At 47.6% G+C, this 16,933-nt stretch overlaps 1 protein-coding gene across 18 annotated transcripts in view; it reads left to right on the top strand.

The window, feature by feature from the left end:
• SGSM3 (small G protein signaling modulator 3) overlaps window positions 1–16,933 on the top strand; it is a 685,370-nt gene that overhangs the window by 400,926 nt on the left and 267,511 nt on the right. For all 18 annotated transcript variants that reach the window (XM_069652912.1, XM_069652902.1, XM_069652903.1 and 15 more), the window contains 2 exons: window positions 520–627; window positions 2,547–2,690. In XM_069652912.1, the coding sequence (XP_069509013.1) occupies window positions 520–627; window positions 2,547–2,690 (252 nt within the window). The remainder of the gene's footprint in view (window positions 1–519; window positions 628–2,546; window positions 2,691–16,933) is intronic.

Raw genomic sequence — 16,933 nt, 5'->3', positions numbered from 1 at the left:
AAAGGTTCAAAGAATATCACAAATTGGAGTACGGCCTAAGAAAGAAACATGCGTACAAAAAAGGCGCAATTAAGATAATTGGATAGTTTTTGTTTTTAATATTGACTGAAAAGAAAACATTAATGGTCCGAAACATGTTATTTTTGAAAATTACTTTATCCCATTTAAACTACATGACCATTTTCATCTGCACAATTTTCCAGTTAAAAGTTGATATGTATTTACATTTTTAGTCGGTTTGCATCCAAACATTTTTGTATACCCAGATGGATTGGAGCCATGTATCAAAAGCAGCACTATCAGTACCAGCTGATACTAGACTTGCAGTGTGATTCTGTGCAAGGTGCACTGTCCTTGCAACTTATTCTCCCAGCGCACATCGGACCACGTTGTGCGACCATCCACATTTATCTAATTTTGTTCCCATCTCATTAACGCTTATCACAGTGCTGCGCCAACTGAGTGACCGTTGCTGTTTTGACCCAACCTCATTAAACATTATTTTTCCTCTTGCTGCAGATGTGGATGAGGCTCTCCGGTGCCTTACAAAAGAAGAGGAACTCTGAAATGTCCTACAGAGATATTGTCAAAAATTGCTCCAACGATGAAACAGTTTCTGCCAAGCAGGTGAGTGACATTGGAAGCTTATTGGGGCAATGGATGGGACACCATGTAAACGGACAAGACCAGTGATGATTAATGACGCTTCATTGAAGCTTGGGGCCAGTCATGTGAGAACGAGTGAGATTTCATTGAAATTATTGAGTTCTGTTCTTGGAAGTGAGCAAGATTCCACAGAAGCATATACTGGCAGTGATGTGGGAGTGGGTGAGACTTAAGTGCATTTTCGGAAAGCAGTGATATGTGGAACAAGTTAGGCAAGACTTGTTTGAGTTGTATGGGACCAGTGAATTAGCCCAAGGGGATGTTTTACAAGTGTATGGGGCTAATAATGCAGGAAATGGTTGAGGTTTTAATAGCATATGAGGCCATCTATAAAGGAGAGAGCATGAAATGCGGTATTTGTGTTTATGTACAGAACTGGGATGCAATGTTTGATAAATATTTATTTGCAGTAGCACATTTACTGAGGGTGGAGGCTTTATACACAGATAAGAGCAAGTGGTGTGCCAGATTATGAGGGTGTGCACAAAGTGGGACGTAGACCAGGGGCAAAGTAAAAAAACCTATGACTTGCAAAGGTAGCATTAACCTGGGGGGTGGGGAAGAGTGCTGTAAACTAAACAGGAGTAGTCGACAAATACACAAAATAACTGTTACTTAGCACTGGAGGCAGTGTTGGGGTCAAGTAAGGAGGAGGGGGTGAGCCGTGCTCCCGCTTTGGTCAGGTGGTGAAAGCCAAATGTTGAAGAGATCAACAGTCGGTCTGACGTTGTGATCGGCAGTGGATTCCATTGTAGCATAGTGAATATGGCGAAGGAGCAGAAGTGAGAAGAGCCACAGAGGTGAAATGGGATGGGAAGGTTGTGTAGAGAGGGGGGGGCAGGGTAATGAGATTGTGAGCAGACCTATATGCACTCTGTGCTCTGAGGAGCAAGACCATTGATAGCTTAGTAGACTCGCTGAAGGAACTCAGAAAGGGAGTGGTTGTTCATGGCAAGCCATTCAGTGTAGTGACTAGGTAGCAGTGGGGGGAGGATCTGGGTAGGTTGTAGAGTGCAGGTAGCAAGGTTGAGGACTTTGTCTAAAGGGAGCAAGGAGTAGAGAGGAGGCTAAAGAGTTGGCAAGAGCAGTAGTCTAGTTTGCTGAGCAAGTGGGTAAAGGTTCGTTTTCATGGAGTTGAGAGTAAGAAATTGACCAATTTTTTTAAATATGGAGTTGGTTAACACGAGCAGTAGGGGCAGTGGTAGTGATGAAATGTTGCAGCTAGAAGTTGCTATCAAAGAGTACCCCCAAGGTTCTTTGAGCCTTGGACGAGGGAGCAGTAAGGTGAGATGAGAAGTAGATGGGCGAGGGGAAGGTATGGATGGCGTTGGAAGCCAGGATAAAGATGACTTCTATTTTTGAAGTGTTGATTATGAGGCAGCAGAGAGCCATCTAGTGATTGATTGCAGTGAGACAGGTGGTAATCCGTTCTGAGATAGCTGGAGTGAAGGAGGGAGAGAATTGATTTGCTATCTGACTGGTGTTCTGTGGTGAAGGCTTAAGATATGGGAATGCTTAAAACTGCGTTGAAGTGTATATGGTCAGCAAGGTTGGAGTGAGAAGGACTGCAATGACGCGATGGACACTTTTGATATGTGCAACAAGTTAGAAGACTTGATTGAATTACAGGGGGGCAGTGATGCAGGAAATGGGTTAGACTCCATTGAAGTGTGTGAAACCCGCAGTTATGCGGTTGGTGAAGCTAAAAAGGGACATGCATGTGATTCCATTGAAGTGGCTGTGGCTTGCTCTGGAAATGGGGAGGTTGAATGATGCTTATGAATTAGGCATAGGGTACAAGGCCAGAACTGTGTTGGATTTATTCATTGTGTGTCCCCACTTGGCCAGACCTCATGGTGCTCTGTTCCTTCCATTACCAGATTGAAAAGGATCTACTCCGGACCATGCCAAGCAATGCCTGCTTCTCCAACCTGAACAGCATTGGTGTGCCGCGCCTGCGCCGTATCCTAAGGGGCTTGGCCTGGTTGTACCCTGAAATAGGGTACTGCCAAGGAACAGGCATGGTAAGAACCTGTAGCCTCCCTGTTCTCTGATCCCTCCCATATAAACCATGCTACATATTTTGTATTTCACTGCTAATCATTGTTTTCGCTGCACCCTTTAAAAATGTTTTTTTTCTTACAATGTTACAAACAGGACAGAAAAAAGATATGTTTAATATTTCCTTGAATGTGTTTGTTTTGTTGCATGGTCCTATTTAACAAGGAAATCACTTGTTTAGTAGTGTGACTCTCTATACCATCAGATCGCAAACTAATGTGTGTATGTTTTGAAGTCTTTTTTCTGACATTCTCTCCGGGATATTGCACAAAGATATGTTCCTATGTAATTCTATATTAAAATAAATCCAAATAAATGACCATGAAGAAATATCCCAGAACGCATATTGAACATTGTTGGCCGGTATAGATTGGGGGTTCTGCACCATGAATGTCTGCAAAAAGACAACCGTTTGATGCATCTATGGGGTGTTAAGCTCGATAACATCCCAATTTTGTGAATTTGATTTGGGCAATTATTTCATAGAAGAAATTTAGGGGCAAAAGAGAAATGCTTCCATTGAGTGCCACTAGCAAGCATGCTCTTAAGGGATCAGCAGTTCTCTGGTTTTTCTGGTTGCTGCACTGCTTGACTAATAGTTGACCAATAAATGTAGTCCTTATTGGGCTGTATGCAAACAACATATTGGGATTTCCAATTCATTCAATAGAAAGCTTTTTTCGGCATCAAGTGGCAAAATACACATTAAAATCTTCTGTTTATATTTTGGAACAGGCCAACCAGGTTTATTTTTTACGGATATAGTCAAAGGTCTGCCTCTTGTGTATGAATCTAATGTGATCATATTCAGTTATCCTGTGTAATGTTGTATAGTTATTGACTAGGACCGTCAAGTGCATTTTGGATTCCTATTTTAATTAGGTTTTGAACCCATAAAATGAACAGTTGAGTTTGCCTTTTACAGGTTCTGCAACATACAAGCCTCTGACTTTCAGAATCAAAGAGCTTAGCTACTGGCCCAAAAGCTGTTTTAAAAGTTTTATTAAAGTGGGTGGATGACCCATCAGGTCAAGGGCATGGCACTTCGTTGCTATAGAAAAATTGCATGGCCAGTATAATGCCATCATTGGAAATGCTTTCGTGAGACATCTAGAAGCAAGAATACACCCCTCCAAATCAGCCTTTATCAGAACTTCATCCACTTGTTTTTCAGTTTAAGGAGGTGTGTACTACTCTGTGAAGAGTGATCCTCATAGTATCCTTATCCTTCAGAAGAACCCACTAAGAAGCATACTGCACATGATTTATGTGTCCTATCACTTCTATCAAATTACATTTCTTTTGTTTTTTAGGATCTATGTACTTAAAGGGATCCTGATTTTAATTTTTAATTTGAGAAGTTTTTGTAAGGCATATAGTTTATAATCTGTCCTTTCTATAAAAGCTCTACAGGCAACCCAGACAAAATCAATGGAGGCTTCGGTTGATTTGTTATCATCCTGCATGAAATGCTCCTAAGCTATTCTTGTGACCTCGACATGTAGGATATAAAAAAAGATGGGTGGGGGGTATGGGAAGCACCCTCTCTTACATCAAAGATTCGGTAGTACAAGCACAAGGATGAGTCAGGCAGGTACAATCTGCTTGTGATTTATTTCTCTTATATCTTCATGTAGGTGCTGGTAATATTTTATGTTTTCTTCGGAGCAGGGGTGGGCTGAACAATAGTGAATTTCCCAGTAGGATTTCCACATTTTCTTACAAAAAAGGGGCTGGGCTTGCTTACATAATGTGATTTGGGGCCACTTTGAAAATTATTTCCAGTGTCTCTTTTGGTACATAGTCCACACCTGATTGAGCGTGCAGCGGGTACCAAACAGGACAGCACAGCAGCCATGATTATTGATATGGTGCAGGTGATCCACAAGAAACAATTATTGGTTGGCATTAATCGTACAAGACTAGAAGGCTGTGCAGCTTTAATGTTAATCCCTATTTTGGTACCTTGTTGCGGCCAGTGATGTATTATAAGTGTTATGTCACATATTAAGGCGAGGCTTGGTTTCGCTTGAGAACCAGAGATAATCTACGGTTACCAGGAAGTGTCTGATTACGTTTGGTGAAGCTATCCGCCACAAATTAAGACCATGTCACATGGTAGGAAGATGGAATTGTACAAGCAAATCATGTGGTGCTGCTGACCAGGCACCCTGTTCTGCCAAGGAAGTGCACTGTTTAGGTGTAACTGTTGTTTCTCTGGTTTCTGTGCATGTGTGCAAGTGAGCGGGAGTGTAGCTTTGAATGTGCTGTTGCGTGCATGACAGAATATCGCATCGAACAAATGCTTTGTGCATGCGTGTTTGGGGATTCTAGCGGACCCCATTATGGACTGGGAGAAAGGAGCAGACACCTGCTGTACCACTGGCTTTTAAATAAAAGGACTTAACTTCTCCATGTCCCCACCTCATCCGTGTATGGCAACAAGTCGGGCAGAGCACAGCATGCAGAAGTGTGGAAAACATCAGGTGACAGCACTAAGAAATAACATTGCTGGCAGCAAATAAATGTACATGTACAGAGGAACCACAGTGACCGGCTACTCTGGTCACCGTACATGGCCTTCCCTAGCAACAACAGGCTGCCAGCACCTCCCTATGTGCTGCTTGGCAAGGCCTTCCATCCAATTTCTGGCAATCTTCACAAGCTGAGCAGAAAGACCTCAACAAATTGTATTGTGAAATTGGCGTGCTGAACAACGGCTGGCCACCAGCCAATTCAGGGCAATCTCCCCAAGCAGATTAGAAACATTTTGCCAGCCACTTTCATGGCAAACTTCTGATGGGGTTTAAGTGAAGGTCGCCAGTCAATTCTGTACAATCCCCTTAAGCAGAATAGCCCCACTGAGCCAGGCGCAAGAGACTGTCGCAATGATCTGATCACTGATCACCTGTTCCCGCATAAGGGCTTGCCAGAATTTGTAGGATGGAATTGTAGGTCTTGTTGCTCTCGTCTGTGTGAGCGCTCATGTAAAAATTGTCTCTTTAAGACTATGCTGAGGGGGGGTTTTCCGTAGTGGTTTGCCTTCCTTTTAATGGCTTCCATGTTGCCGTCGATACCATGGTCATGGGGACAGTAGAGCAGTACACATTTTCTCTCTGGTCTGAATCTTGCCCTTTGATGGACAGCAAGTATTTATCAAACATTTTGATCCATTTCTTCTAGGGCATGAGAGGGTTCCCTGGTGATTGCAATAAAGTAGGTGGGCTGGCACATTCTGGGGTGAGGCCATGTCAAGTAATTGAGTAGTCCACTGTGGGAATGACAAGTGGGGCAGTCTGCGTCTGGTGAATGGTGCTAGGATTCGCATGGCAGGACACTTGAGGCCATTCTGCTTAAAGGGTTTGTAGCTCCCTCCCCAACTCCCCCATCGGCATTGGTATCAGGTAATAATATCGCCATATATATGGTCGCCGTAAATAATATCGCCGGGAAAATATCGTGGCGATATTATTTGGGTGACCATATATATGGGGACAGGGGCAAACATTTTTTTAAAAAAAGAAAAAGAAAAAGACAAAAAAGTTTGGGGGTTGCATGGGTGTCCCCCGCATGTTCCATGCAATAATGTCGCCACAAAAAACGGCCATTTTTCAGCGATATTTTTGCATGGCGAGATTTTTGTGGCGACATTATTACATGGAACCTCGGCATTGCATGGCCATAAAGTTCCGGCTCAATATGCAAAATAATGGTTGGTGTCATTGCGTATGGACTGCGAACCATGCTGACCAAGGGTGACTGATCATGAGGGATCATGTGCCAACATGGTGCTACTCCAAACAGAGAAAAACTATTCAGTAATGGGGGAAAAAGGCTGCAATCTGCGCCTGAGCCATTAACCACTCCCGCACTTAAATATGGGGAAAACCTTTCCTTCTAAGGATTGATCACAAACCACTCAACACCTTTATCAGAAGGTGGGCTAGCCAAGGTTTCTCTGTGTCTGGCAGGAATCATGGTCAAGCTCTACGGATATAACTTTCAACACATTCTCTGGGGAAGGAACCGGAGAGCAGACTGCCTATCATGCTTGCCTTCCTTACTTCTACGTCCTGTCCCCTTTCCTCCATACTTATGGGAGAGTATAAATCACTACTCAAACCCAGAGAGGATGGAATTTACACTGTTGCGAATATATTCCTTAGGACTGTTTGTACTAATTGGGCGACAGCCCGGAAGCTGGAGTCCAGCGTACAGTGTTTACAGAATGCTGAAGGTGAGGGCCATGTTGCTACTTTGCATATGGCCTCCCAGGGCACATGATGTTGGAAGGCTGCTGCTGTGCTCTTTGCTCTCATGAAATGTGCATGCAGGCCTTGAGGAGGGGTCTTGCTTTGCACTTGGTAACCGTGAAATATACATGAGATTAGCCATGTTGAATTAGTAGCATTAGCTGCTGGTTTGTCTGGCTGTACTCTGCCAAAGGCGATAATCATTCTTCACGAGGATCTGTGAGGCTTGGTCTTTTCCAGATAAAACCTTGCCGCTTTCGACCATCCAAACAATGGAGAGTTCTGTTGGCTTCTGTCTGTGGTTCTGGGAAAAATACTGGTAAAGAAATGTCCTGGTTTATGTGGCAGTCTGAGACCACTTTTGGCAAGAATGGAGGGTTGGTCCATAAGACCAGATTGTCCCTGTGAAGGTAAGGTTGGGCTCCTAGTTCGCTTCTATGGAAGGCTGAGGTAATTTACACTAGTAAAGCTGTTTGCCCTGTCACCAAGCGTAAGTCAACTGATGCCATTGGCTTGAAGGCTTTTGCGCGTGAGCTGTCAACTTAGTCAGATCCCAGTTCGTAATAGGATGCTGTGTCAGAGGAAACAGATGGACAATTCCCCTGAAGTGTCATTTCTGAATTGGCAAAGGAAACTACCCTGTAATTGTTTGAGAGTTATGCACCATGTACGTTCTATACGATGATACTTAAGTCCCTGTATGGACCAGACATATCAAGAAGGCAAGAATGATCTCTATGCGTGCCTGTAGGGGGATCCCTTGACTTGACTTGCCCAACATCCAATGGCAAAAACAAAGCCATTTTCCTTCGTAATGGGATTGAGTAGAAGGTTTCCAGGTGCCCCCATCATCTCAAGATTAACGTCCGATAATCCCAAGTGACCATAGATCAGTTTATCAGGGGCCAGAGCCCCAAGCTAAGTTATTGTGGGCAAAGATGTGTTACCTTCCACACCCTGCTGGTGAAGCAGGTCTGGAAGGAAGGGGAGAAGAGGAGATGGTCTACTTGCCATAAGCAATAGGTTTGAGAACCAATTACTCTGTGCCCAGTGGGGGAGGGGACTTTTAGGAGAATTATGCAATGATTGGAGACTCTGAATCTCTGCAAAATTCTCGGAATCAGAAGAGCGGGGGAAATGCTGTTGTTCCATGAGATTGATAATGCATATCCCAGAAACGTAATCTTTCCCCTTGCATGATGTGTAATGGTGACACTTCCTGTTCAGTTTTGTCGCAAATGGATCCACTGGGGGATGATCCCTTGAGGTCAGGATCTCCTCCGGCAGACCGGCTTGCTCAGCTCCCATTTGTGGTTGGTGGAAGATCTCCTGCTTGGCTCGTCTGCTTGAACATTGTCCGTTCCCTCTCGATGAGCCACTTGTAGCACTATGCTGTTGCTCAGCACCCACTCCCATAGGTATACAGTCAGTGCACATATTTATACCGATTTGGCTCCTCCCTGCTTCACGTAGATCATAGTCACTAGGTTGCCCAGCTGGATGAGGACATTGGATTTCCTTATCACTGATAACCCATAGTTTCTCCTGGTCTGCCGACCACATTAAATCCTGCTGAAGCCAGGCTGTAATGGGGACCACCTTGGTTAGAGGGTGTTGAGCTGGATTTCTAGAACGTGGCCTGGTGGTGCGATTTGAGGAGAGCAACCTAGTTATAGTGAATAGGGAACTCTGAGAGGTTAGCCATGAAGGTCAACGTGGCAAGCAGTCAAGGCTATTCTCAGGAGAGTGTGAGGGTGGTCAGGAGTCCACAATGAGTCCACACTCTGAAGCACATAATTCAATTTAGACAGGAATGTATGAACATTTATTTTAGGCCTTAAACACGCTAAATAAATGAAACCAGTAGGTGATACTATTGCATAATACTCAATAATAAACCTATATACATTATATTCATTCACCATAGGTTCTTAAAATGCATTCAATGACTTAAATCAGCACAGGTTTGTTTGTTTATTTCTAATGCACACCATACCCAAAGGTAACAGGGCGCAGCAATAAGAAGATGCAAAGCTTACAAAAAAGGTAAAAGTAAAAGTAAGAAAAGTAAGGCAGTAAAAATGGAGCCAAGTCACAGGTGATTTTTCCCTAACTTTAAGCTGATAATCCCTAAAACAAATGGGGCCTTGTGCCCAAAAGTCACAGGAGCCCCAATTCTTCTCCCCAGAATGTATCTTTAGGAGGTAACCTACTTGTTTTGGTGATGGATCCAAAGAAGACATTCAACAATGGTACTAGGTAAGTAAATTGTGTTCTTATCTTTCAGGAGGTACTACCCGGGTTTGATGACCAAAGGACAGTGGAATGAAATGTTGGGATACAAAGGGACTGGTTCCTAATGTTATCCTATGGAGGACAGGGAAAAGACAAATACTTTGTTTATTTACCCCCCTGACACCGATTTTCTCTGATGATTTGATGGGTTGACTGGGGGTCGCTGGATATTGGAATTCCTGCTGTTCGGTTTGGTCCGGTAACAAGTGCCCAGTTGGGTCCAGATGCAAGATGCAACACCTGGCAATGAAGAAATGCAAGATTTACAGATACAGGCCTCTTCAAGACACTTCACAGGACGGGGGAAGGTGAGTTCCAGCGATGGCCACCGCACACAGATGACGGCAGGCGTCCTTCCTGTCGTGGTTGAAGAAGCTTCTCCGCGACAGGATCCTTTGAGGCTGAAATGTGTACGGCATGTGAATTGTATCACAAGCTGGCTACCACCAAAGTTCCGGGTGCAAATGCGGAACAGTGACGCTTCTGGCGAGGTAGCCCACGAGAGAGCTGGTCAATCCACTGGGGTGGTCCAGGGGGACCTCCTAAGGCTCATGAAGGCTGGATCCTCGTGGGCGTGAAGACTAGTTGGCCCCACCAGTCTACGGGCTGAAGCACCGCTCAGAGTCTTCAGAGCTCAGGTCATCCAATAGGGCTTCATCAGGCCATATGCAGGGAGGGATGCCAGGCCTCTTCCGGAGTAGTCTTCGGATCTTCAGTCAGATGTTCGTCTACGAGGGATTCTTGGCTCCAATGCTGATCTGAAGAAATGGCTACAGGAGTCCTCTTCTTATCCATAATCCAGCCTGGAAGCAAGTCCAAGCACGCCAATGGTAAGAACCTGCACCATTCAAACAGCCAGTAGTTGTCCAATCAGGGACAACTATTGGTTGCACTCATGCTCCATACAAAGACTCTCTGGCTGCACAGATGTGGAACGGGACTAGACTGTCCCACCCACTTCCTGGGCCACACATACACACACAAAGGTAGAACTAGCCCACAAGTGCTGCAGCTTTTATGGCCAAGTGCCTGGCCTTACATGGGATTTCTTGTCCTGGCAAGGCAGGAAGAACGCCAAACTACAATATGGCCAAAGAACAAGCGAAAATCTTGTGGCGTGGCCATTTTAGGTCACCAGCCACGTTTAGTAGCCCTACGTGGTAAACTGGAATGTGCACACTAGAAATAACACAAACAATTGTAAAAATAGATCTGCTCCCACCAGATATCTTTAGGTAAATATAAAAGTAACCAAAAATCCCTAGTGTAAAATTCTATTGTGATAAAAAAAAGTATCCCCATTGGACTGCATTGTAAGATGCTGTGTGTAATGCAAAAAAGTTTAAAAAATGTAAAAGATAAAAGGGAAGCATAGTTTCCCTGTACTGATAGTCTGGAGGACTAATCAGTTTCCCAATAACAAATGAGCAAAAGGCAGGGGAAGTGAAGCTCAAGGCTTTACGCCCCCTCAAAAAGCCACAAAAAACTAAGCAAAAAGATTCTGGGCCCATCTAATCTATGGAGTCGAGCTCGATGGCGGATGTACCTGAGTGCAACGCATTCACAACCTGGGCATGGGTACTGGTAGAGGACAGGCTGCCACCAAGCCCAACAAATGTAGAAACCACCATGTGGTCGTTTGAGAAAGAGACTGGAACAAGGCTACTGTCTCCATGATATTGTTTATTCATGCTTCTGTAGGGCAGCCTTAGCCTACTGCTGAATCCCATATGAAGCCTATAAACTCCAACCTCTGTATTGGAACGAGGGCAGAGCGCTTTATATTAGCTGACTGTGATGCTGGAAATGCTTTGGAGGGGCAGGGTTTCCTCGTCGTCCCACTACATCCCTGTTGGTAGTTTTATGTGTGTTTTTCTGCCGCAGGAGTCCAATCTGGACCTCTGGCAGTACAGCTCTTCATTTGTATGCTTGGTGAGCAAGACCCATGGGATACCCCTATGGCACCCATGGGTAGGTACCCCTAGTGTGTGTTTTTGGGCACCTGTGTGTTGCCCACAGATCAGCGTATTGGCTGGTGGCAGCTACAAGCTGAATTTGTAAGGACCCTGGGTCTCCCCCATTTTGGGACAACTAGGCCCTGCCATAGGAATCAATGGATTCCTGAACAAAGGCAAGATTGCCACTCAAAACCTCATGCCTGCCTGCCTTTCCCTTCCTGTTTGTCAGGGTCCCGAGAAGCTCTGGCTCTGTCTCCCTTCCCCTGATTGGATGTTGGCCGGAAGGAGCATGTATGGCTCTGGGGCTGCCTTTGTAGGCTACTGTTAGCCCTTAACTCTTTACTCCGACCAAAATGTCCCACAGTCCTTTCACCTTAAGACTGGGACGAGGAGGAAACAAGTCGGAGTTATGCACACTTCCCTGTATTCACACCACTTTGGTACTGAGACGAGGAAGAGGGCTTTCGAGGAGTCAAACTACAATGGCCATACATGTCCTGCTAATAGGCTTTACCAAGGTCAGCTAATTGAGATAGAGGACTTGCACCTGCAGCCTTTTTTTTCTTTTTTAATTTCAAGTTTATTGGCATTTTAAAATATTAACACCATACAGCCAAGTAAAAGAAATAAGCAAGTACAAAACCGCTACTTAACATTGGCCCCACATAACTTCTCCAATGTGTATCCGTCCCCCCTTCCTTGCCCCACCAACATATGTTAACGCAACCACTTGACCCGGGTGAATTCCAAAATGTTAAGGTTTGTCTCGTCCTGCCCCATAGGCCATTAATTGTCTCTCACACCTTTTGAACAGTAGATCATCCTCCCCCTTTGCACAACATAACAAACGGGTCCCACATCACTGTCTCCACACCTCCCCGAGTCCCTTGATACACCCCCAAATCCCCTCTTTTCAACTACATAGGCATATACCTAAATTGAAATTCTGCCCATTCCATTTCAAGGTTTAGGCCTCTCCCATGTATCGCTGCTGTGATCTGGTCCATCACATATGTTCTTGCTCACATTTATCCATTCCTTCTTACGTGGAAGCCACACCCTTTTCCCTTGCATGGCTAAACATGTCCTCCCTGCCAACAATAAAAAGAGGGACAGGTGCAGTAGACCAGTATAATCCCTTTTCAGTACCTTCCAGACCAAACCAAACCAAACCAACAGCAGCGTCTTTATTCTGGGAACCCCTTCCAATTCCTTGATCCACCCTAGCACCTCGTCCCAGTACATTTGAACCCTCTGGCATCCCCACCACATGTGCCAGTAGTCGGCACGCTCACCACATTCATGTCAGCACAGGGATCTCACCTCCGGGAACATCTTGGAGAGGCTGACCGGGTCGTTCTGCCATCTCTGAAGTAACTTGATCGCATGGAGCTTATACTGGCATGCTATCGAGACCCAGTATGCCCTGCAACACAGTCTATGCTACAATGCGTTATCCAATTCAAGGCTTAGGTCCGCCTGCCACCTCCTCCAGAGCTTTTCCGTGCTTCCCCTACCCAGCTCCATCAATGCCCCATGTAGGGAAGAGATCAGGCCCTTAATTTCTGTGCTGCAGTCCAAGACCTACTCCACCGGGGGGTGGGCTTCCTCTGTGCCATTTGCTCAGTGCAGCCCTTTAACAGACCCCAAGTGTAGAAGGAGAAGGAGGCGGCGCATGGAGGCGGAGCAGCCTAGAGAGGAACCGACTGGAGGAAAGCCGGGCTTAGCAGGGGTGCGAGGGAGATGCTGAGGCCAAGGCTGGCCGTGAGAGGTTCGAGACCCCTGCAGTCGCCAGTGCCCACAGCAGGAGTTGTGGGGCACCAAAGTCTCCCGAGTCCTGCCGTGTGGGAGCGGGGCTACGAACTGCCAAGGCCGGCGAGCGCTGCTCGCTGGGGATCCCGCTGGAAGGAGAAGCAAAGAAGAGTGAACTGAGAAGCCTGGAGGAGCGACCACATACCGGTGAGTGCAGAGAAGGGAACACTCTTAACTGGGCTCTCTGGGGGCTGGAGACCGGCACATATGAATGCTGAATGAACTGAATCTTATTGCGTATGCTACAGACGGTCAAATGAGATGACTGGGAATGACAAACAAGTTACCAGGTGCAAAGCACAATATTGAATATTTTTATTTATTTATTTATATTATTTGTAATGCGCTGTACTCTTACGTCTTGTCCTCTATACTGCATGGGCGTCCCTTCCAAGGGACGGGAGACGGAACCTTTTTCACCTAAAAAGCCTTCCTCCCCTTTAAATGTAAAGGCGCGTGGCGGTGCAGCCCTGGGAGCATGCGCTGCCCTGACCTCGCCCTCTGGCGCCACACCTCAGTCCCCTTTTCTGCGTCGACAGGAACGGACAGAATTCGCCAGCCCTCCTGGGTTTGATTTTGGCCATGTAATTCCATGCGCGGATACTTCTTCTCTTTGTCTTTTTGTCTTTTTATCATTCAGGTACTCGGTCCTCAGGCGTCACGCTCCTCCCCGGCGCATGTCGACTTCTACAGGGTTCAGCAGGTGTCCATCCTGCGATGAGCTCTTTCCAAATTCAGACCCCCACGCCCTCTGCCTACGTTGCCTTGGCCCAGACCACGGCTGGCAAGCTTAAACCGCGTGCAACACACTTTCCTCGAGGTCTCTGAAGAACAGACTAGCCAGGTAGAGGGAGCTCTTCTGGAGATTGCCTCCAGAGGACCTGAAGGACTTCGTCAATCATCGATCCAGGCCCAAGGTAGGGCCGCTCTTTTCCAGCGCACCCCGCAAGGGAGACTCCTTCCCAAGGACTACCAGCACGAGTACCGAGGCTTATTCAGCTACCGGCCAGCAGGCCGAGGGGTCAGTAGATCCTCCCAGTGACAGTGCTGAGGGACCAGAAGGTTCTGTTACTGGATCTTTCCCAGAGGGGCCACGCCCTAGTACCAGAAACATGTCCGAGGGGGCACCTATAGGCAGCTCTACCGGCAGATCTGCCGAGGACGAAACGCCTACCAGGTCTCGACCTGAGGAGCAGAATAGGCCTCCTGATCCACACTCAAGAGTCCTGGACGAGGCTGGGCCCAGTGAGCGAAGCAACATGACGCAGGCACGTGGAAGGCAGCTCAACAAGATGGCCACCATGCCAAACATTACGGACAACCGCCCGATACTGCACCAAGGAAGGGAGGAGGTGGAGGTAAGAGTGTCAAGGTGGGACAGGTGTCAACCAGGTATGTGGCCTACAGCCTATCCTTCATTTGTGCAGGGTAGGTTTCCGCTGCGTCCATATGGGCAGGGCACGCAACGGCTCCAGTAGCCGCCCGCTGCCCTGTCAATATTGCCTCCCACCCTTCTGGCCTGTGAAGACAGGTTCTTTGAAAGGTTCCTCTGGCTCATGAAATCTCCTCGGATGGGGGTCATCCTCGGGGTCGCCATCGGGTACGTGCTCCCTCCAATGGCTCTGGTGCCACAGGCCCCAGTACCGGCGCCACAGGCCCCTGTGCAGCCTCCGCTACCCGCTCCGACCCCCCCCAACCGATAGTTCAGGCGGTTCTGTACCAGCCTCCGCTGCAGCCTCCGGCCTCGGTCTCCACACCTCAGGTGGACACAGACCAGGAAAAGGACCCCGGCACATCGTCGTCAGCCAAGGCCTTCCACAAATGTCAACCCGAGGTCGAGCAAGCAGCGGAGGGGGTCCTCGCTGAAGTCCTCAAGCTTCGTCCTGCAGCTAGAACGGGGATCCCGATGCAGAAGAACGTTGTCGCCTTGGCCAAAAAGGGCTGTCTCAAGCCCCACTCGGTCCAGCCAGTCAATCGACGCCTGGACGCCAAGTACAGGCAGATGGAGGGGGGTACACTCTTGCTATTGGCCCATCCTCAGCCGCACTCCTCAGTGATTGCTGCGGCATCAATGCACTCCAAGCCTCAGTTGTCCTCGGCCTCCTCGTCCGCGGCACTGCTAAGCAAGGAGGAGAAGATCTTGGAGGCGTACGGGAAGAAGCTATATTCCAACGCGTGTCTACATCTTTGTCAAGCCAATGCGGATGCCATGCTGACAGCCGCTAAGCAGAGGCTTTGGCAGGAAATTGCAGATTTCCTCCCAGAGCTTCCGGCGCAGAGCCAATCGCGATTTAAGGTGGGACTGGCAGAGGCCAAGTTGGTGGCACAAGATGTCCTATAATCTACTGTGGCCCACATTGACACCTATGGCCGGGCCATTTGTATTCCCATGGACATGCTCTGTGCTACTAAATTCAACCCGGATGTCCAGGAACGCATCTTAGACCTGCAGTTTGAGGTGGGTGGGGGTGACCTTTTACTCCACCATGGACGAGGAGTTGGATAAAAAGAAAAACAGCTCACAAATGGCAAAGTCTTTATCCATCCTTACAAAGACCACACCCAAAAATGTACACCCAGCCACAGCAACGCTCGGACAAAGGGCGTACCAACAGAGGGATCCGCGGCTTCCAAGAGCAGAGGTCCAGGCAGCCGGACCATTCCTCGACTCAAAATCGGCGCAAGCAACAAGAAGGGGGGGGGGGAGGAAGGACTTTTTCCAGTCCCCCTTCTCCGCAACATCCTCAGAGGGAAAGAAGGCATGACACGCTCCTCCGGGTAGACGTGTCTCCAGTGGGGGGCAGGCTTGCTCTCCATGCACACTTTTGGCGACAGAATTTCGTAGACCCCTGTATCCTCTCCGTAATATCCACGGGGTACCGCCTACCCATCCCAGCCTCTTCTTTCTTTCCCTCCGCTCCCACAGATTGGAACAGCAACTCTTTTGGCAGTGATCCGGTCTCTCTTCGAGAGCCAGGCAGTTGAGGAAGTCCCAGCCTCCCAGCGAGGTTTGGGCTTCTACTCCTGGATTTTCACCATTCAGAAAAAGAACCAGGCGGGCCTTACAGTTGTGCTGGACATTTCGACCCTCAACCTCTCCCTACCTCTACAAAAATTCAAGATGGTTACGCCATCTTTAATAGTAGAGACATTGTACAAGGGAAAATGGATGTGCTCCCTGGATCTGAAGGACACGTACTTGCATGTCCAGATTTGGCAGCCTCATCGTTCTTTTCTAAGATTCAGGATCATGGGCTACCATTTCCAATACAAGGTGCTTCCCTTTGGCCTCATCTCGGCCCCCAGGGTCTTTACCAGGCTGATGAACGTAGAGGCGGACAGGCTCAGCAGATGGGCAGCTGACAATTATGAGTGGAAACTAAACAACCTCGTACTGTAGGAGATCTTCAGCAGACGGGGACACCCCCAGGTGGACCTCTTTGCATCCTGGGACAACAGGAAGTGCCAACAGTTCACCTCCTGGCAGGGACAAGGCTCCAGCTCCCTGGGTGATGCATTTCAAATTCAGTGGTACGGCATGACCGCATACGCCTTCCCGCCCACACCGCTGATGCACAGGGTGATATGCAAGATCAAGAATTTGAGGGGATTGTGTCCTCTGATGTATTCCACATCTATGACAGTAATGACCACAGCTGTGCTGCTTCAGTAAATCTTTCGGCGTCGGCGTTGATGACGTCGATACACTGTCCTTCGAGGGCCTCTGTTGGGGGTCGACGTCACGGTTGGGACTGCCGTTCCAGAATGTCCATTGCGGACCCGCACAACGTCTGCCTCTGGTGCCACGGCGAAAGCCATGCCACCGACGACTGCGATGACTGCCAGTCCCTGACATCGAAGGTCTTGCAGGAGCGGAAGAAGAAATTA

The sequence above is a fragment of the Ambystoma mexicanum genome, chromosome 3q (assembly GCF_040938575.1).
Source record: "Ambystoma mexicanum isolate Mex_15411 chromosome 3q, UKY_AmexF1_1, whole genome shotgun sequence".
In the NCBI taxonomy this organism is placed as follows: domain Eukaryota; kingdom Metazoa; phylum Chordata; class Amphibia; order Caudata; family Ambystomatidae; genus Ambystoma; species Ambystoma mexicanum.
This window is presented reverse-complemented; position numbering and strand designations above follow the sequence as displayed.